The sequence below is a fragment of the Phyllobates terribilis genome, unplaced genomic scaffold (genome assembly GCF_046119375.1).
Source record: "Phyllobates terribilis strain yellow unplaced genomic scaffold, ASM4611937v1 Scaffold_2__4_contigs__length_985480577, whole genome shotgun sequence".
In the NCBI taxonomy this organism is placed as follows: domain Eukaryota; kingdom Metazoa; phylum Chordata; class Amphibia; order Anura; family Dendrobatidae; genus Phyllobates; species Phyllobates terribilis.
In genome coordinates, this window is record NW_027362762.1 from 219,822,978 (window position 1) to 219,844,613 (window position 21,636).

At 42.4% G+C, this 21,636-nt stretch overlaps 1 protein-coding gene across 1 annotated transcript in view; it reads left to right on the forward strand.

Annotated features, from left to right (window-relative positions):
* VWA8 (von Willebrand factor A domain containing 8) overlaps positions 1-21,636 on the forward strand; it is a 524,780-nt gene that overhangs the window by 117,403 nt on the left and 385,741 nt on the right. The window contains exon 6 of the mRNA XM_073663915.1: positions 6,299-6,466. Within this exon, the coding sequence (XP_073520016.1) occupies positions 6,299-6,466 (168 nt within the window). The remainder of the gene's footprint in view (positions 1-6,298; positions 6,467-21,636) is intronic.

The following is a 21,636-nucleotide window of genomic DNA, read 5'->3' on the forward strand; positions in this document are numbered from 1 at the left end:
CACTTTCAAAGTTTGCCCAATTTTTCGGACTGACTCACCTTCATTTCTTAAAGTAATGATGGGCACTCGTTTTTCTTTACTTAGCTGCTTTTTTCTTGCCATAATACAAATTCTAACAGTCTATTCAGTAGGACTATCAGCTGTGCATCCACCAGACTTCTGCACAACACAACTGATGGTCCCAACCCCATTTAAAAGGCAAGAAATCCCACTTATTAAACCTGACAGGGCACACCTGTGAAGTGAAAACCATTTCCGGTGACTACCTCTTGAAGCTCATCAAGAGAATGCCAAGAGTGTGCAAAGCAGTCATCAAAGCAAAAGGTGGCTACTTTGAAGAACCTAGAATATAAGACATATTTTCAGTTGTTTCACACTTTTTTGTTAAGTATATAATTCCACATGTGTTAATTCATAGTTTTGATGCCTTCAGTGTGAATGTACAATTTTCATAGTCATGAAAATACAGAAAAATCTTTAAATGAGAAGGTGTGTCCAAACTTTTGGTCTGTACTGCAATTCCACATGTGTTAATTCATAGTTTTGATGCATTCAGTGTGAATGTACAATTTTCAAAGTCATGAAAATACAGAAAAATCTTTAAATGAGAAGGTGTGTCCAAACTTTTGGTCTGTACTGTGAATCTGGTATCGCTGTAATCGCACCGACCTGAAGAATAAAGTCACGTAATCGCTTATACAGCACGAGGAACGGCGTAAAAAATAAATAAAACCAATTCTTTACCTGCTGTTGATTTGTTAATTCTGCCTCCCACAGATCACAGTATGGCTCGGTTCACATTTATCCTGCGCTCTCCGCTGAGCGCTTACACCAGGGTTTCCATGTAAGTCTTTGAAATATGTGATTCAGACGGGACCCCTGGTGGAATATTTCCTGTAATGAGGCAGATGGAGGCACTGTGGATGCCATCTGGCCTGTGATCTGTCAGTGTTAGTCTTTTTAGGCTTGCATAAAAGTGCCGTAGGCCACAGTTTTGTGCACCTCTGGAAAAAAAAAAAGGACACCACTAAACAGAGGCCAGATGGAGTCCAGAGTAAATTTGCTGTCTTATTATAGTGAATGAATCTCTCGGGGGATTTCATCTGAATCCCGTCACTCAGAGATTTAGATGGAAACCCGATGTATGTGCTCAGCGTATAGCGTAGAATAAATGTGATCCCAAATGTTATGTAAAATGTTTCCAACAAATGCTTCAAATCAATCTACAAAAAAGCAAGTCCCTGCTCATGTCCATCTTCTGTTATCAGAAATATAGGGTGCTTCCACGTTACTGGTAGCACACAGGCTCTGGAAAAGCGAAATGGCTCCTCGCCTCCCCAGAAGAAATCCAGCGAATTCTGCGCTCCCAAATCTAAATGTCCCCCTCCCTTCTGAGCCTCAGTGTGCCTAAACCACATATGTCCACATATTTGGCATTTCTGTAGCGATGAGAGCCCACCTAATTTACTGGTGCATGTCTCCAGAAACATGAGCTGGGCATAACGTATTGGTCACAACAACGTACTGCTCACTACAACGGCAGTTTGCAATTTTCACTCCGCAGCATCCACTGCGGCATGTTCCTGGAAAACACCCATTGAGTCAAACTTGTCACTACACCTGTAGATAAATTACCAAAAGGGTATAATTTTTATAATGGTGTCACTTGAAAGGGGATTCTACTCTTCTAACACTTAGGGGCCCTGTATATGGAGTCTACAAACTATTCTAGAAAAATCTCTCCGTCCCTCCCGAGTCTCGCCGTGTGGCTAAGCAGTACTGTACAGTCCCATATGGGGTATTTCTACATTCAGAAGAAATTGTGTGACAAATTTTGGTGCCATTTTTACCCATTTCCAAGTTTGAAAATAAAATCTGGGGCTAAAACAAAATTTTGGTGGTAAGATTGTAACTATTTTTTTCTTCACTGCGCAATGGAATAAAATTCTGTTACCCACCTGTGCTGTCGATATGATCACTGTACGCCTAGATGAACTCATTGAGAGGTGTAGTTTGTAAAATGGGGTCTCTTATATGGAGTCTGCTGTTCTGGCACCTCAGAGTGACAGGACATCCTCAAACCAGTCCAGCAAAATCTGAACTCCAATATGGCGCTTCTTCCTTTCTGACCTTTGCATTGTCCTTCAAAAGTCGTTTTTTGACCCTACATATAGGGTATCTGCGTACTCAGGATACATTGCACAACAACTCTTGGGGTCCATTTTCTCCTTTTACTCTTGTGAAAATAAAATGGGGCTAAAAGAACATTTTTGTGGGAAAATTTGATTTTTATTTTTTTTATTTTCACGGTTCAATGTTATGAACTTCCGTGAAGCATCTGGGATTTCAAGCTGCTCATCACTCATCTAGATAAGTTCTCTGAGGGGTCTGGTTTCCCAAGTGGTGTCATTTGTGGGGCTTTCCACTTTTTAGGCACATCAGGGCCTCTGCAAACGCGACATGGCGTCCGCTAATTATTCCAGTAAATTTTGCATTCAAAAAGTCAAGTAGCACTCCTTTCATTCCAATCCCTGCTTTGTGCCCAAACAATAGCTTTTCTCTGCATATTGAATATTGGTATACTCGGGAAAAATTGCACAACAAATCGCACTGTGCAATTTTTCCTGTTACCCTTGTAAAATTGCAAAATTTGGGTCTTAAAAACATTTTTGTGGGAAAAATGTGATTTTTTATTTTTATTTTCACGGCTCAACATTATAAACTTCTGTAAAGCACCTTGGGGTTGAAGGTGCTCACCACAAATCTAGACAAGTGTTAAATGCTACACAGAGACCCAGCAAATGCGCAGCCACAGGTGCACTTGGCGCAAGCTGCCCAGCTAGGTGTGCCCTTGAGGGCTGGGAATACGCTTCACCCTGCTCAAGTAAATGGAAGGGGGACTTGGGCAGAGCCCTTTCCAGGCCCACTGCCGCCAGACAGCTGGCGTCTGGTGACGCGGTCAGTGCCTAGTCACAAACCTGGTGAGTACCTCTGCAAAAAACACAGTAAAGTGTAACCCGAAGAGAAAAATGAGAAAAACCCTGAATAGATAAGCAACCCTACTGCTAGCTAAGGACTGACCAGGGAACAGGGTTAAATTGCCCGCTTAATGATCAGGTGTTGATTACCTCCCAATCATCCCCAGACAACTACTCCCTGCTAGCTTGCACAGCAGAATGGACACAATTACACAACTGCCTAGTGCCAGACACAGCAGTATCCTGCATTGCTTGGCAACCGGGGAACACAGCGTCCCATGTTCCCGGGCAGAGAAATCCGTGAGAGACGCGGCGTCCCGCGTCCTCACACATCGTACAACTCCAGAATGCGATGCTTCATAAAGTTGGGACGGTTTCCCTGCAAGCGTAGTAGCTCCTCCTCCAGGGTCAACACAATGGCAGCGCCTGTGACCTGATTCATTCCCAGGTGGGAGCACAGAACCACAATTCCTAACAATAAGTTCCATGAGGGGTCTTGTTTCCACAATGGTGTCACTTATGGGGGCTTTCCACTGTTTAGGCACATCAGAGGCTCTTCAAATCGTCATGGCGTCCTCTAATTATTCTAGCAAATTGTACATTCAAAAAGTCAAATGGCGCTCCTTCCCTTCCGAGCCCTGCGGTGCGCTAAAACAGTGGTTTTCCGCCCATACATGGGCTATCGGCGTGCTCAGGAGTAATTGCACAACAAATTTTATTGTCCATTTTCTCCTGTTACCCTTGTGAAAGTAAAAAAATTGGGTCTAAAGTGAAAAAGTGTTATTTATTTTTTATTTTCCTTCCACATTCCATGAATTCCTGTGAAGCAACTGAAGGGTTAATAAACTTCTTGAATGTGGTTTTGAGCACCCTGGGGGTGCAGTTTTTTAGAATGGTTCTTTTGGGTATTTTCTGTCATATAGTCCCTTCAAAGTCACTTCTAATGTAATGTGGTCCCTAAAAAAAATAGGTTTTGTAAATTTTGTTGGAAAAATGTGAAATCGATGGTCAACTTTTAACCCTTATCTCTTCCTAACAAGTGACAGCCTCAAAATCTTAATGATTTAGAGATGATCAGCAGAGAGGAGTGGACCAAAATCATCATCAACTACAAAAAACGTCTGACTGCTGTGCTTGCCAACAAGGGTTTTGCCACCAAGTATTAAGTGTTGTTTGCCAGTGGGATCAAATACTTATTTCTCACTGCAAAATGAAAAAAATGTATCTAATTTATACAATGTGATTTTCTTGATTTTTTTTTTGATATTCTATCTCTCAATGTTAAAATTAACCTAACCTTAAAATTATAGACTGTTCATGCCTTTGTCAGTGGGCAAACTTCCAAAAACAGCAAGGGATCAAATAATTATTTCTTTCACTGTATATACTATACACTTATATATAGATATATATATATATATATATATGTATACTGTATGTACACATGCGGACGCACACAGACGCACACGTATGTCCCCCCCCCCTAATTTAGAGAGAACCCATGTTACAATAACTTAAATTTAAACAATATAAAGGAGGCCAATGACATAATAAACCAATGCAGCAACCCAAAAGGGTATCAAAAAGTGAAGATTAGAACCAGCTCCTAATGATCATTTGGAACTTGAAGAACAAGTTCTCCAAGTTCCACAATAACTTAAAATTGCAATATATATAAATACACGCATACGTGAGTGATTGTGTTGCTGGTTATTGCTAATGTTTGGTCTGTTCTATTTATATTCTTGTTTGTAAAGTCTTATATTTTGTAGAGTTGAAAGGTGACAAAAATGTCAGTTTTGTCACTTGTGATGTAAGTAAATAACCCTATAAAATCAGTTCCACTATAGCATCCAGTCTACCTGTAGTCTACATTAACATTCATGTACTGAAGCATGCGATCTACCTCACCATCAATGATTGAACCGCAGAGCCATCACAAAACCCAATAACAATTATCTACAGATTTACCACAGATCACTGCAATCTATGGCAACAGCTTGTGTGTAGGAATGATGGGCCTTGGGTTTTTGGGCTGTAGCATGGCTTCAATTGTTGATACCTTTATGCGCAACAATATGACAGAAACACTCTAGTACCCATCAATGAGCAGGAATGTGGAAAATGTACGCAATTCATTCAGATAAGAGGTCTGCGTATGGAAATCTAAGTGCCATTGGTTACTAGCATTTTATAGTGACACACCAAGAAAATTATGTGGATTTAGTGGCAAGAGAACACAAATGATTGAACGGTCATGTTTGGATGCCAAAACATGCAAATGGTAAGAAAATATGCTTTTGCTAAAAAGTCAGGCTATAATTCTCATGTGCAGGTAGACTGCACACTATAGTGATCATGTGCAGGTCGACTGTGCGCTATAGTGGTCATGTGCAGGTAGACTGTGCGCTATAGTGGTCATGTGCAGGTAGACTGTGCGCTATAGTGGTCATGTGTAGGTAGACTGCATGCCATAGTGTTCATGTGCATGAAGACTGTCTGCATGCCATAGTGTTCATGTGCATGAAGACTGTCTGCATGCCATAGTGTTCATGTGCATGAAGACTGTCTGCATGCCATAGTGTTCATGTGCATGAAGACTGTCTGCATGCCATAGTGTTCATGTGCATGAAGACTGTCTGCATGCCATAGTGTTCATGTGCATGAAGACTGTCTGCATGCCATAGTGTTCATGTGCAGGAAGACTGTCTGCATGCCATAGTGTTCATGTGCAGGAAGACAGTCTGCATGCCATAGTGTTCATGTGCATGAAGACTGTCTGCATACCATAGTGTTCATGTGCAGGAAGACTGTGCGCTATAGTGGTCATGTGCAGGTAGAATGTGTGCTATAGTGGTCATGTGCAGGTAGCCTACGCACTATGGTGGTAATGTGCAGGTAGACTGCATGCCATAGTGTTCATGTGCAGGTGGACTGCTCACTACAGTGGTCATGTTCAGGTAGACTGCGTGCTATAGTGGTCATGTGCAGGTAGCCTACGCACTATGGTGGTAATGTGCAGGTAGACTGCGCGCTATAGTGGTCATGTTCAGGTAGACTGCGTGCTATAGTGGTCATGTGCAGGTAGCCTACGCACTATGGTGGTAATGTGCAGGTAGACTGCGCGCTATAGTGGTCATGTGTAGGTAGACTGCATGCCATAGTGTTCATGTGCAGGAAGACTGTGCGCTATAGTGGCAAGTATCAATCTTTTATGTACTGTTAATGGATTCTGCAACTCTTGTTATTTTTTATTGATTTTTTTGATCATTACAGGTTGTCTAAAGTTTTCTTTGTTGTAAACCTTTCTTTTTATTAAGTGTGCCGTTCGTGCTGCCACCGAGGGAAGAATTTTGGTTCTGGAAGGATTAGAAAAGGCAGAAAGGAATGTCTTACCAGTTTTGAACAATTTGCTGGAGAACAGGGAGATGCAGCTGGAAGATGGACGATTTCTTATGTCTGCAGAACGTTATGATAAACTACTGGAGGTAAGCTAAATTCAACTAAATGCATGTTAATTAGCCCAAAACAATTCGTAATGCATAGTTTTTATCTTTTAGAGTCCAATATAAAGGGGAAAGTGCAAATAAAATTATCTTTTTAAAATGTTATAGATACATAGTAGGCTGACCCTTCTTCTTCTTTACAGATTACTTTTCAGTAGTCTTCTCTTCATAACAGGCAGGATTACAATAAAAAAATATAAGCTATGTATAGGTAACACAGTATCACACTATTAACCTCTTCCCCACCTCTTTAGACTTGCGCAGATCCTACTGTCTTGTCATATAATCCCAAACAGAATCCATAATGTTGAGATCAGGGCTCCTTTGGAGCCACATCATCACTTCCAGGACTTTTTGGTCTTCTTTATGACAAAGATAGTTCTTAATGACATCAGCTTTATGTTTGGAGTCATCAATGTGCTGCGGAATAAATTTGGAGTCAATCAGATGTCTCAATGATGATGTTGCATGATGAGTAATTAATTATATGCTTGTGTTTCTCAGCATTGACACAGCTTGAAAGGTTTATTTTCAAGTTGTGTCTTGAGCAGCATACAATTTTCCAGCCTCCTTCATTTCTTTGTTGCTGGATGAGCAGCATACTTCCTCAAATGACAGTTTTGCTTCAGTAGCTTCGTCCTACTGCGGAGCTTATTCTACTGTGGCATATTAATGGTTGCATTTCTTGTTGTTGAATCTACATTGCTGTCACTATATTTGCATATAGAAATAACTGGGCCTCTGAACAAGCACATGACTGGGAAAGTGAGAGCAGTGATTAGGAGAACTGCTTGTGAAAATGCTGATACTAACGGCCTGTAAGTTTGCCGGATTGATAATAGTTTGATCAGAAGCTGACAGTGTGAGGGAGTTGAGCAGCTAACTGCTGTATAGAAATCAATGGGCTGGAGAGAGGTGGCTGGGATCTTATGAGTTATCTCTTCAGCCTGGAATGTAACTAAGGCTATGGTCACACATTCAGCATTTGGTCAGTATTTTACCTCAGTATTTGTAAGTCAAAACCAGGAATGGAACAATCAAAGTAAGAATATAATAAAAATATGTGCACCACTTCTGTATTTATATAATACTGATGTGAAATACTGACCAAATACTGAACGTATGAACATGGTCTTATACGCACACTCGGCCAGGCACTGGTGGTGATTGTGCAGGATTGATAACAGCAGTTTGATCAGAAGCTGACGGAGCGTGGGACGGAGTTGAGCAGCTAACTGTTGTATAAAAATCAATGGGCTGGAGAGAGGTGGCTGGGATCTCATAAGTTAACCTTTCAGCCTGGTATGTAACTAATGCCCACACTCGACCAGGCTGTGGTGGTCGATTTTCTTAGAAAAAAGCTGTACACAATGTCAGATACAAGCTCTCACAGCAGGTGAATGATAGCAGATAGAAAAAAAAGGAATTATAAACTTGTTTATTCTCATGCTGACTAACTATACCAATTTAATAACATGAGAATACCCCTTTAATCTTGACCAAATTTATCCAGACTTGCAAGAATCTCTGCCATGCTTTATTGTTGCAGGCAAACTCTTATTGTACCACTCTCCAACCCTTCTTCAAACAACTGCCTTTTGTTTGAGACAACTATTTCACATTTTGACTTCGCAGTCAGAGCACCTACTTCCACATTTCTGCACCCTAGTTCCTTTGTTTTCGTGCATAGTTGTGTCATTTGGCCTTGTTTCCATGTTGAAGGTATGTTTTTTTTGGCCACAGTAGATGGGTGTAGCTGGGTCCCACCAGTTCTGAACTGATGGCACTGCAGGAAATCTTCCAATTTCGAATCAAAGTAAGCATGTTATGTCATTAATCTGCTGCACTAAGTTTCCTTGACCGACAACTGCATCTACAGTCCTCAACCTTGGCTACTTCTTGGTGTTTTCAGTGTTGAGAAAAACCATCAGGAAGGCTTCGTATTGGCTCTAATTTTTTCTGTATCAGGGCAATGACCCAAACATACAGCCAATGTAATTAAAAACTACCCTCCGCTTAAAGAAGAAGAAGGAATCCTGGAAGTGATGATATGGCCCATACAGCCCTGATTTCACTTTCATTGATTCTGTCTGGGATTACATGAATGGACAAAAGATTTACGCAAGCCAACATCTACAAAAGATGTGTGATTAGTTCTCCAAGATGTTTGCAACAACCTCCTTTCTGAGTTCCTTCAAAAACTCTGTGCAAGCTGTCATCGCCACAAAATGTGGGACATTGGGCCTTTTCCAAATTAAACAGCAAAAATCCTAATACATGCATGGAAGAGCCACGCTGTTACATTGAACATCAAAGCGGATCTCTCTTTATTTCCTCATTTGGTCACGGTTTTATAGGTATTTAACCCCTTAACAACATTTGACGTACTAATACGCGTCTGTGCCCTGGGACTTAAGAGCCAGACCCGTATTAGTACGTCATGGCGATCGCGCGCGCACACAGGCTGTGCGGGCGCGATCGCCGCCGGGTGTCAGCTGATTGTCACAGCTGACACCCGGTACTATGTGCAGGGAGCGGTCCTGCACCGCTCCCAGCACATTAACCCCCGCGATGCTGCGATCGAAGTCGATCGCAGCATTGCGGTGGCAAGGGGAGGTGATCGCAGATACTCACCTCCTCTTCCGGCTTCCAGCACTGATTACCGTGGCTTCCAGGATGTTGCCATGACGACCCGATGTCGTCATGATAACATCCGGGTCACCAGACGGCAGGAAGATTTTTTTGACATGCGCAGTGCATCTCCAAACAATCTTCTCCCTGTCCAGCGCTGACAGCCTGCATGACACAGGGATGGTGCTGCATTCCTGTGCCATGCAGGCGATCAGAGAAAAAAAAGTGAAAGTCCCACAGTGGGACAAAGTCATAAAGTATTAAAACTATCAGAAAGTGGAAAAAAAAAAAAAAATTGTAAAAATATAAAAAAAATAATCCACCAAAAATAAAAAATATAATGTACCCATCAATAAATATTATTATAAAAAAAACAATAAAAGTACACATATTTGGTATCGCCGCGTCCGGAACAACCTGACCTATAAAACTGCCCCACTAGTTAACCCCCTCAGTGAACACGGTAAAAAAACAAAACAAAAAAAAAACGAAGCAAAAAACAATGCTTTATCACCATACCGCCAAACAAAAAATGGAATAACACGCGATCAAAAAGACAAATATAAATAAAAATGGTACCGCTGAAAACGTCATCTCGTCCCGCAAAAAACAAGCCACCATACAGCTCCATCAGCCGAAAAATAAAAAAGTTATAGCTCTCAGAATAAAGCTATGCTAAAAAATAATTTTTTCTATAAAATTGCTTTTATTATGTAAAAGTGCAAAACATAGAAATACGATATAAATGTGGTACCGCTGTAAACGTACTGACCCGAAGAATAAAGCTGCCTTATCAATTTTACCACACGCGGAACAGAATAATAAAAAAAAAAAAAACAACTCCTGAATTGTTGGTTTTTGTTTATTCTGCCTCCCAAAAATCAGAATAGAAAGCGATCAAAAAATGTCACGTGCCTGAAAATGGCACCAATAACGTCAACTCATCCCGCAAAAAACAAGCCGTCATATGACTGTCTGCCAAAATCTGGAAAAATTATAGCTCTCAAAATATGGCGATGCAAAAACTAGATTTTACAAAAAATGCGTCTTTTAGTGTGTGACAGCTGTCAGTCATAAAAACCCCATATGATTCTGGTATCGCTGTAGTCTCACCGACCCGAAGAATAAGGTCGTCTAATCACTTATACCGCATGAGGAACGGCGTAAAAAATAAACTCTCAGGTTAGGGTTGTGCTAGGGTTAGGGTTGTGCTAGGGTTAGGGTTGTGCTAGGGTTAGGGTTGTGCTAGGGTTAGGGTTGTGCTAGGGTTAGGGTTGTGCTACGGTTAGGGTTGTGTTAGGGTTAGGGCTGGGGTTGGAGTTGTGATGGGGTTGGGATTTTTTTCAAAAGTAAGAAAAAAAGATGACGATATGGCGACTAGTGTTGAGCGCAAGTGCTCGCTACTTGAGTTTGCATCGGGTGTTCTGGTATGCAGTGAGTATCGTGGGTATTTGAGTGACATGCTCGAGTCTCCGCCCCATATGCTTCACGGCCCAAAAAACTTTGCGGGGATTGCCTGCCATGCACGAGCGATCCCCGCATGTTTTTTTTTGGGTGTCTAATAACCGTGAAACATCCGGGCGGGGACTCGAGCATGTCACTCGAGCACACGCAGTACATGGTGCATACCTGAGTACCCGATGCAAACTCAAGTAGCAAGCACTTGCGCTCAAGACTAATGACAACTTATTCAATATGATGACCTAATGTTATCAAATTCTGTGTCGTACCTCTGGGTTCAAAATGTTCACTATACACCTTAATAAAATCCTTGAGGAGTATAGTTTCCAAAATGGGGTCACTTGTGGGGGACCTCCACTGTTTAGGCACATCAGGGGCTCTCCAAACGCGACATGGTGTCCGCTAACAAATTGAATGGAAAATCTGCTCAAATTGTTAGCGGATGCCATGTTGCATTTGGAGAGTCCCTGTGTGCCCAAACATTGGAGCTCCCCCACAAGTGACCCCATTTTGGAGACTAGACCCCCCAAGGCACCTATCTAGATGCATAGTGAGCACTTGGAACCCTTAGGTGCTTCACAAATTGATTCGTAAAAATGGAAAAGTATTTTTTTCCACTTTTTCATTTTTACGAATCAATTTGTGAAGCACCTGGGGGTTCCAACTGCTCACTATGCATCTAGATAGGTGCCTTGGGGGGTCTAGTTTCCAAAATGGGGTCACTTGTGGGGGAGCTCCAATGTTTGGGCACACAGGGGCTCTCCAAACGCAACATGGCGTCCGCTAATTATTCAAGCAAATTTTACAATCAAAAAGTCAAATGGCGCTCCTTCCCTTCCGAGCCCTGCCGTGCGCCCAAACAGTGTTTTTTTCCCCACATATGGGGTATCTGCGTGCCCAGGGGAAATTGCACAACACATTTTTTGGGTCCATTTTTTCTTGTTACCCCTGTGAAAATTAAAAAAAATTGGGTCTAAAGTAACATTTTTGTGAAAAAAGTTAAATGTTCATTTTTTTCTTCCACATTCCAAAAATTCCTGTGAAGTACCTGAAGGGTTAATAAACTTATTGAATGTGGTTTTGAGCACCTTGAGGGGTGCAGTTTTTAGAATGGTGTCACTTTTGGGTATTTTCTGTCATAAAGACCTCTCAAAGTGACTTCAAATGTGATGTGGTCCCTAAAAAAATGGTTTTGTAAATTTTGTTGGAAAAATGAGAAATCGCTGGTCAACTTTTAACCCTTATAGCTCCCTAACAAAAAAAAAATTTGGTTCCAAAATTGTGCTGATGGAAAGTAGACATGTGGGAAATGTTATTTATTAACTATTTTGTGTGACATATCTCTCTGATTTAAGGGCATAAAAATTAAAATTTTGAAAATTGCAAAATTTTCAAAATTTTCACCAAATTTCTGTTTTTTTCACAAATAAACGCAAGTGATATCGAAGAAATTTTACCACAATCATGAAGTACAATATGTCACGAAAAAACTATCTCAGAATCAGGGGGATCCGTTGAAGCGTTCCAGAGTAATTACCTCATAAAGTGACAGTGGTCAGAATTGTAAAAATTGGCCTGGTCATTAACGTGCAAACCACCCTCGGGGGTTAAGGGGTTAATAGTCATACATGGTATCAAAATAATTCTCTCAGCTTATCTCTAAATATGTGCTTGCATTAGCATGCATACATCTCATGGGCTAAAGGTAGTTCTGTCTACACCCTGTTGAACAGTCTAGGCGTGTCTCTCACTTAGGTTTCGTTTCTTCCACTTTACTATGTTTTCTCTAAGTCCGTTAGACAAAGAAATTCCTAAGGAACACACTTATCACAAAACACACATACTAGCTCAAACTCCATCTTGGAAAGCAGGAGAGAATTTCCAAAATAAAGTCAAGATAGATAAAATATAAATCCTGCTCTCACAAAGTGTACCTAGAAGAATCGATGCATTGATGCTGTTTTGAAGGCAAACAGTGGTCACACCAAATATTGATTTGATTTAGATTTATTTTTTGCTCTTTCTTAGGCTATGTTCACATGTAGAATTTGTGCATTGTTTTCTGCTTTTTGTTTTCTGTAAATTAAAAGCTACTTTTTACAATACCAGAAAAAGCTATGAGATCCCAAAAATCTCATGTACACGCTTGTTTTTTTTTCTAACTAAATTTGAGAAATGCAGTGTTTTTTTAATTCTGTAGCATGTCAGTTCTTTCAGCATGTTTGTAGCGTTTTTTTCACCCAGAAAAGGCAATCAGAAAGTGAAAAAATGCAATGATGTTTTTGCAGAGTTTTTGAAGAGCTTTAGTGACTAAAACTACTTCATTAGACGTGTACTGTAAACAAAGCACGCATGTAATCTGCACACAAAAAAGGCTGCAAAAAATAAATAAAAATGCAATAAAAACAGTGTAAACACTAAAAAACAGGCGTTTTGAACTCAGGGTTTTTACTGCAAAGAGAGCAGGTTTTGGCTGCAGGCTAAAACTCTGCGTGTGAACATACAGTAGCCGTACTCTGCTACATTTTCTCCACACTTGCCTAAAACTTTTGCACAGTTCTGTACATTGATAGCAATTACACGGCCATGGCAGATGTGCTTATGTTGTTATGTCATAGTGTTCTACATTTGTCATTTTGTAGTCATGTTCATGCTAACATACAGTACAGACCAAAAGTTTGGACACACTTTCTCGTTTAAAGATTTTTCTGTATTTTCATGACTTTGAAAATTGTACATTCACACTGAAGGCATCAAAACTATGAATTAACACATGTGGAATTATATACTTAACAAAAAAGTGTGAAACAACTGAAAATATGTCTTATATTCTAGGTTCTTCAAAGTAGCCACCTTTTGCTTTGATGACTGCTTTGCACACTCTTGGCATTCTCTTGATGAGCTTCAAGAGGTAGTCACCGGAAATGGTCTTCCACCAATCTTGAAGGAGTTCCCAGAGATGCTTACCACTAGTTGGCCCTTTTGCCTTCACTCTGCGGTCCAGCTCACCCCAAACCATCTCGATTGGGTTCAGGTCTGGTGACGGTGGAGGCCAAGTCATCTGGCGTAGCACCCCATCACTCTCCTTCTTGGTCAAATAGCCCTTACACAGCCTGGAGGTGTGTTTGGGGTCATTGTCCTGTTGAAAAATAAATGATGGTCCAACTAAACGCAAACTGGATGGAATAGCATGCCGCTGCAAGATGCTGTGGTAGCCATGCTGGTTCAGTATGCCTTCAGTTTTGAATAAATCCCCAACAGTGTCACCAGCAAAGCACCCCCACGCCATCACACCTCCTCCTCCATGCTTCACGGTGGGAACTAGCAGGGGTGGATTAAGAGTAGCAAGGGCCCCAGACAGTTTAGAAGGCGTGCCCCCTCCCCCCACATACTTGATGTATCACGTCACATGATCCCCTGTGATAGATCATGTGATAGTTCACGTGAAATTAATTTGGCACAATATTAATTATAATAATTTTTTTCAGGCTGCGTGCCCACTATGCGTTTTTAAGCGTTTCCGCAGCAGCAATTCCGCTGCAGAAGCGATTAAAAAACGCTTGGTAGAAGGTCTGCCATGTTCCCCAATGATAATCCGCATGTGCTGTGCACATGCTGCGGAAATTTCCGCTGCGGATTATCATTGCAGAAAAATCCGCAGCATTACCAATTATTTTGCGGAAGCGCGACGTTTTCGCCGCCATTGACTTGCATTGGAACGCATGGATTACCCATCACTGCAGCTGTACATGCGGATTCCATGCGTTTCAATGTGCGGATGGTACCCGGGTCTGGAGAAGAGGAGACTCTCATTCGGACCCGGGTACCATAGAACCTGTAAAAAAAGAATAAAATAAAAAAAATATTATACTTACCTTCTGATGGCCCCCGGTGTCTTTATCCGATGCGTCCTGGCTTGCCGGCAGCTTGCAATGGTCTGAAAAGGACCTGCCGTGACGTCATTTAGTCATGTGATGGGTCACGCGACCGCTGACGTCGGCAGGCCATCAGAAGGTAAGTATATATTTATTTTTTATTTTTTACCATTCTTTTACGGTCACACTATATAAATCCATGCTGGTTGCATGAATTTATATAGTGTGACCAAGTTGTCAAGCACTTTCCAAGTGATGCTAAAATCGCTTGGAAAGCGCTTGTCAACCCGCATGCGGAAATGCATGTGAAGAACGCTTCACATCTGCGTGTCCCTGGCAGGAAAAACGCATGTACAATCCGCATGAGTTTTTTCTGCCAGGGAGATGCAGAAACACTAAAAAAAAAATCCGGAGCATTTCTGCATCGTGGGCACATAGCCTTACATTAATTGTATGACTCAATATTGCGCACACGTAGCCATCTATACACAGCAGGAGGGCGCACGTAGCCATCTATACACGGCTGCAGGCCACACGGCACCATCTATACACAGCGGGAGGCCGCACTGTGCCATCAATACACAGCAGGAGGCTGCACGTAGCCATCTATAAACAGCAGGAGACCGCACGTAGCCATCTATACACAGCGGAAGGCCACACGTAGCCATCAATACACAGCGGGAGGCCGCACGTAGCCATCTATACACAGCGGGAGGCCGCACGCAGCCATTTATACACAGCGGGATGCCGCACGTAGCCATCTCTACACAGCAGGAGGCCTCACGTAGCCATCTCTACACAGCGGGAGGCCGCACGTAGCCATCTATACACAGCGGGAGGCCGCACGTAGCCATCTATACACAGCGGGAGACTGCACATCGCCATGTAAACACAGCGTGAGGCCGCGCATAGCCATCTATACACAGCGGGAGGCCGCACGTAGCCATCTATACACAGCGGGAGGCCGCACGTAGCCATCTATACACAGCGGGAGGCCGCACGTAGCCATCTATACACAGCGGGAGGCCGCACGTAGCCATCTATAAACAGCGGGAAACCGCACGTAGCCATCTATACACAGCAGGAGGCCGCACGTAGTCATCTATCATCTATACACAGCAGGAGGCTGCATTGCACTATCTATACACAGGAGGCCGCACGTAGCCATCTATAAACAGCGGGAAGCCGCACTTAGCCATCTATACACAGCAGGAGGCCGCACGTAGCCATCTATACACAGCGGGAGGCCGCACATAGCCATCTATAAACAGCGGGAAGCCGCACGTAGCCATCTATAGACAGCAGGAGGCCGCATGTAGTTATCTATCATCTATACACAGCAGGAGGCCGCACGTAGCCATCTATACACAGCGGGAGGCCGCACGTAGCCATCTATACACAGCGGGAGGCCGCACGTAGCCCCCTATACACAGCGGGAGGCCGCACGTAGCCCCCTATACACAGCGGGAGGCCGCACGTAGCCATCTATACACAGCGGGAGGCCACATGTAGCCATCTATACACAGCAGGAGGCCGTACGGCGCCATCTATACACAGCAGTAGGCCGCACGTAGCCATCTATATACAGCGGGAGGCCGCACGTAGCCATGTATACACATCGGGAGGCCGCATGTAGCCATCTATATACAGCAGGATGCCACACGTAACCATCTATACACAGCAGGAGGCCACATGGCGCCCCCCCCAGAGACAGCGGGAGGCCGCACGCAGTCACGCACTCACAAACATATACAGACATATACATACACGCATAAACACATTTGAAACACAAAAATACATATAAACAGACATCACAAAATGATATCTGCCTGCACACTCACACACACACACTCTCACACACTCACCATCCCCCGGCTCCAGTCCTCCTGCGCTTCTCCGGTGCAGCAGTGCAGGCCGGGCGCGCACTGCGTGACGTCACAGCTAGGAGGCACGGCTAGCACACAGGGAAGTTAACAGCTGCAGTGCTGGCCCGGCCGAAAAAGAAGTAGCGCCAGTGCGCCGCTGCTGAGGGAGCGGTCCGGGGGACCCCCACCACTATCTGCTGGTATGTGCCGCGGCGCCGCACATATAATGAGGGCAATCTGGCCATAGACACACCGGAGCCCCGGGCCCCCTGGAGGCAGCCCAGATTGACCTCATTATAATCCGCCTATGGGAACTAGGCATGTAGAGTCCATCGGGTACACAAGAGATCTTATCACCCCCCATCTAACTATTTTAACAGTTTTTTCTTTCTTCCAAACCTTTCTTTGACACTGTTTTTTGTTCTTGTGATAATGTAGTATTGAAAATAAAATGAATCACTTTTGAATAAACTGACTCCACAGTTTATTCAGTTCCCTGCTTTTTGAGACACATTGTTGTTTATATTAGAGATTTGGGAATGATAGCTCTTTTTTGTTATACTCATTGATTTGGGTTGTGGTCACCTTGAGTGACATTTTCTATAGGTTTATATGTAGAGTCCATCCGTTCACCTTTTCTGCGTCGCACAAAGACACGGTGGTTGGAACCAAAGATCTCAAACTTGGACTCATCAGACCAATGCACAGATTTCCACTGGTCTAATGTCCATTCCTTGTGTTCTTTAGCCCAAACAAGTCTCTTCTGCTTGTTGCCTGTCCTTAGCAGTGGTTTCCTAGCAGCTATTTTACCATGAAGGCCTGCTGCACAAAGTCTCCTCTTAACAGTTTTTGTAGAGATGTGTCTGCTGCTAGAACTCTGTGTGGCATTGACCTGGTCTCTAATCTGAGCTGCTGTTAACCTGCAATTTCTGAGGCTGGTGACTCGGATAAACTTATCCTCAGAAGTAGAGGTGACTCTTGGTCTTCCTTTCCTGGGGCGGTCCTCATGTGAGCCAGTTTCTTTGTAGAGCTTAATGGTTTTTGCAACTGCACTTGGGGACACTTTCAAAGTTTGCCCAATTTTTCGGACTGACTGACCTCCATTTCTTAAATGACTCGTTTTTCTTTACTTAGCTGCTTTTTTCTTGCCATAATACAAATTCTAACAGTCTATTCAGTAGGACTATCAGCTGTGTATCCACCAGACTAATGCACAACACAATTGATGGTCCCAACCCCATTTATAAGGCAAGAAATCCCACTTATTAAACCTGACAGGGCACACCTGTGAAGTGAAAACCATTTCCGGTGACTACCTCTTGAAGCTCATCAAGAGAATGCCAAGAGTGTGCAAAGCAGTCATCAAAGCAAAAGGTGGCTACTTTGAAGAACCTAGAATATAAGACATATTTTCAGTTGTTTCACACTTTTTTGTTAAGTATATAATTCCACATGTGTTAATTCATAGTTTTGATGCCTTCAGTGTGAATGTACAATTTTCATAGTCATGAAAATACAGAAAAATCTTTAAATGAGAATGTGTGTCCAAACTTTTGGTCTGTACTGTATGTTATATTTCTGCATGGCTTCACTTTGGTCTTTAGGACACAGCTATAATGTGTCTGGAGTCCTTTTTCGTTTTGAAAAACATATTTGTACTTGTATAGGTAAGATTTCCAGGGACCATTTTAATTAGCGTGTTTGTAAAATAGTGGTATGAGGAGTAGCAAAACATGAAAAGTTCAAAGAAAGTATGTATGGATATTTTATATCAATGAGCAAATAATTGATAAATGTTGTAATATGTGTTGTACCTGGGGCCTGTAAATGCTCAACGTTTTTAACCTTATTGAAAAGATCTTTAAAATGCTCATTTAAAGAGTTTATTTCCATTATCATAAATAGGTACAAACAAATTGTTACATAGTGTTTGTAAAAACAAGCAACATTGCAATCTGTTATTAAAAAACACGTGCATTCTCCCGAACGGAGGGATTTTTAATTCTATATTTTACTGCTCATTGTCTATCAGTGGTGGCAAGTTTCCTAAGGAAGAAGAGTGTGCTCGCAAGCTCTTTGCTTTAGAAATTGCAAGTGCTGCTCTGAAGCTGGCCATCTATCTTCAGTGCCCCTCCGTTCTCGAATGCTGCTGAGGCAAAGCTGCCTTTGCTTGCAACATGGGAAAGCGCTCAGTTTGGGCTAGCAACTCAGCCATGCTGCCGGGCCGATCTGTCAGCCTGTAGGCTTGCACCACCCTCTTGGCTGGCAAGAAGCTGGGAGACAGGGGAGAGGTGCACTCATGAAGAAAGATTAGAGCAACCTTTGACACCTTAATAAATATAAATAATTTATTGTAATTTATGCCATCTGGAACATGAGAGTAATTTTATTACATAGATTATATTACTTTCCTAACACACTAGTGCAGTTATCTAATTACTTTAGATTCGGGCAATCATCTGCTTGCTTATGTAAACCATTGGTTGTTGTCTTTGATATCCATTGAGAGCCCATTTGAAAGTGAATTTAATTATCAGTGATGATGTGAAAAGAAAATTAGCTTTGCTGTTTAATCTTGTTTTAATGTTAAACCATAAGAGGTGAAGGAATAGTAGCGATCATTACTCCAAGATATTTATCTCCTCTGAATAATTAGAACAGCAATTGCTCGTGTCCTGTACTTATTTTTACAATTAAGCAGTGCTTCTTCATATTGGTTGAAAGTATCAACTTGAATTTAGTTATATTTGCTGTAAAAGTAAGGATTATTATAGGTTACAAAAGCTGGAACTGCTCATGCCTTACATAAATTGTTCTTAACTTAGACCAAGTTAGATCTTGAGACAAGTGTAATTTATGCATGGTGCAAAAACTGACAATGAGTTGGTGTCTGTCGGTTTAACTTGTCACAAAGGTATTTTTTGTGCCAATATTTTACCATGCATTCTAAAATAGGAAAAAATCCACACTGACTCCTGATAGTCTCACTCAAGCCTTTCACAAAGTCTTCTGTCATCTGCATTTATTGGGAACTTGCTATATATATATTGACTTCAGTTGAAGCTGTAAAACTATTTATCTAGCTGCGGGCACTCAGAATGCGTAATTATAGTTTTTTTTTTCTCATTTTGAAAATATGGTACAATGGTTTAAAGAACATATGTGGTCTGTTTTCCTGTCGACTGAGCCATTGCATTTTTTCCCCTGTCCAAATGCTGATGGTTCCAATCGTCTTTGTTTCCCCTTCTTGGTTTGCCACTCTACAGGTGTTTTCCCGTTTTGGTCTGCCTTATCACATTCTGGGTTGGGTTTTATATGTTCACCATTCACTGCACTTCCTTGCTGGCTATACCTCTAGGTGGACTTGGGTTTAGGAGTTCCAGTCCTCTAGCTAAGGGATTTATGTTGCATGGTAAACACCAGTTGAATTCCTGCAGTAAGTTTGTTTGGTTTTCCTTCCTAGTTCCTCTTCCTTTAGCCTCTTTAGGTTTCTTGAAGGTTATACTTGTTCTGTTTTATTTTCGCTCTCCTTAGCTTTCCATCTCAAATGTTTATGAAGGTGTTTTAATTTTCTCACCCTGGGTTTTGTCACTTCCTGCACACTTTGCTCTCCTCTTTTTGGCAGTGTGTTACAGCCTCCCCTCTGGTTGCTCAGGAGATATGATAAACCCCTCGATGGCCTTTTAGGGAGCTAAGTCCAAGGTGGTGTTTTTGAATTGTGCGGCTACGGTCTTTCTAGTCTGTACAGGGACCTGTTGGATGTGGGTGCGGTGCCTCCCTGTAGTAGGTCTTCCCTTTTTCCATTACCTGCGAATGAGTGTGTTTTCGTTATGTTCATGACAAGACCCTGGTTCCAGCAATGTATCTCTTACTGGGCTGCTTGCTGCAGTTTTGGTAAAATCACTTTTATTTGCTGCAGATCTTCCAGATTTCTGAATTCTGAGCTCTGTATAACCCCATTCACATCACTGATTGACAGCTTTCTGTGTAAAATGTACATTGGCACAAAGCTGCCAGTCAGTGGTTGTGGCGGGGTTATGCAGAACAGTTGGACTATACGGCGTGAGACTACTCGTCCTCTAGTGAAGATCTTCTGCTGATAAAACACTGATTTTATTGAAACTACAAGCAGTCCAGTAAGTTACACATTGCTAGAATCAGTGTCTCAGCCCCTACATCTAGCTGCTCTCAGATTAAATATCAACACCTGCTGACAGATTCCCTTTAACCTTGTCTCAGGAAGGATTGTGTTTCATACTCTGTGTGGTTGGATAGTGCAGCATCCAGTGAGTAGGGAAATAGCAGATCGGCTTTGTGTATTATGACCGTGCATAATTACAGCACTACTCTATTCCTTGTAATTAAAGGGGGGTTTCAACTATCTGCAAGGTGGACCCCTAACACTGGCAAGCATATAGTGTAACAAAGCCAGCTGGTAATCACCCTCCTCCACTCCAGTGCCTGCTCCCTTTCATTTTGGTTTCTGTACTGCTTTCAGTGATTGGTTGGAGTGTTAGGCTATGTGCGTTTTTGATGCGTTTTCGCTGTGTTTTTTCCATGCGGAAATGCACCAAAAATGTTAGTTAATCCATGTGCCAGCTAATGCAATGACAATCCTGATGTGCTGTGCACATGATCAGGAATTTTCCTGTCAGGTTCTCATTGCTTTTAAATCTGCAGCATGTCAATTGTTTATGCGTTTCTGCAGCGTTTTTCACCTATAGACTTGAATTAAGTCAGTTAAATCCGCAGCAAAAACGCAGGTATTAATATATTTGCGGATTTGCTGTGGATGTTTGCTGTATTTTTGACTGACTCAATTCAAGTAATGAGTCAAAAACGCGGCGAAAACACACAGAGTGGACCGCGGGAGACTACTCCTCCCATCATCCAGTTGGCACTCCTGCAGACCAGGCGTGGCTGAGGGGAGTAGTTGTCTCCTCAGCTGGCGTCTGTGCGCTGTGTTAAAAAAATAAATAAATAACAAATAAGTAAAAATAAATCTATATTCAAATAAAAAGAACACTTTATTCTCACCTGTCTGCCGTCCCCCCTTGTCCTACGGCGATTTGATCACCCGGCAGCCGGAAATAAGCTGACGGGAGCGCGATCGCTCCCGGCAGTGTACATCGCTGCGCTGCTGGGATTGAGATCACTGGAGTTCATCAGCTGAAGTTCAGCTGATGATCTCTGGGGATCTCACTTACGGATTCGGTGCTGTGTGAGAATTTTCCCACTCAACACTGATGCAGTAAGTGAGGGCATCGGCGTTTATGAGCTGAAATTCAGCTGATGAACTCCAGTGACCTCTGTCCCAGCA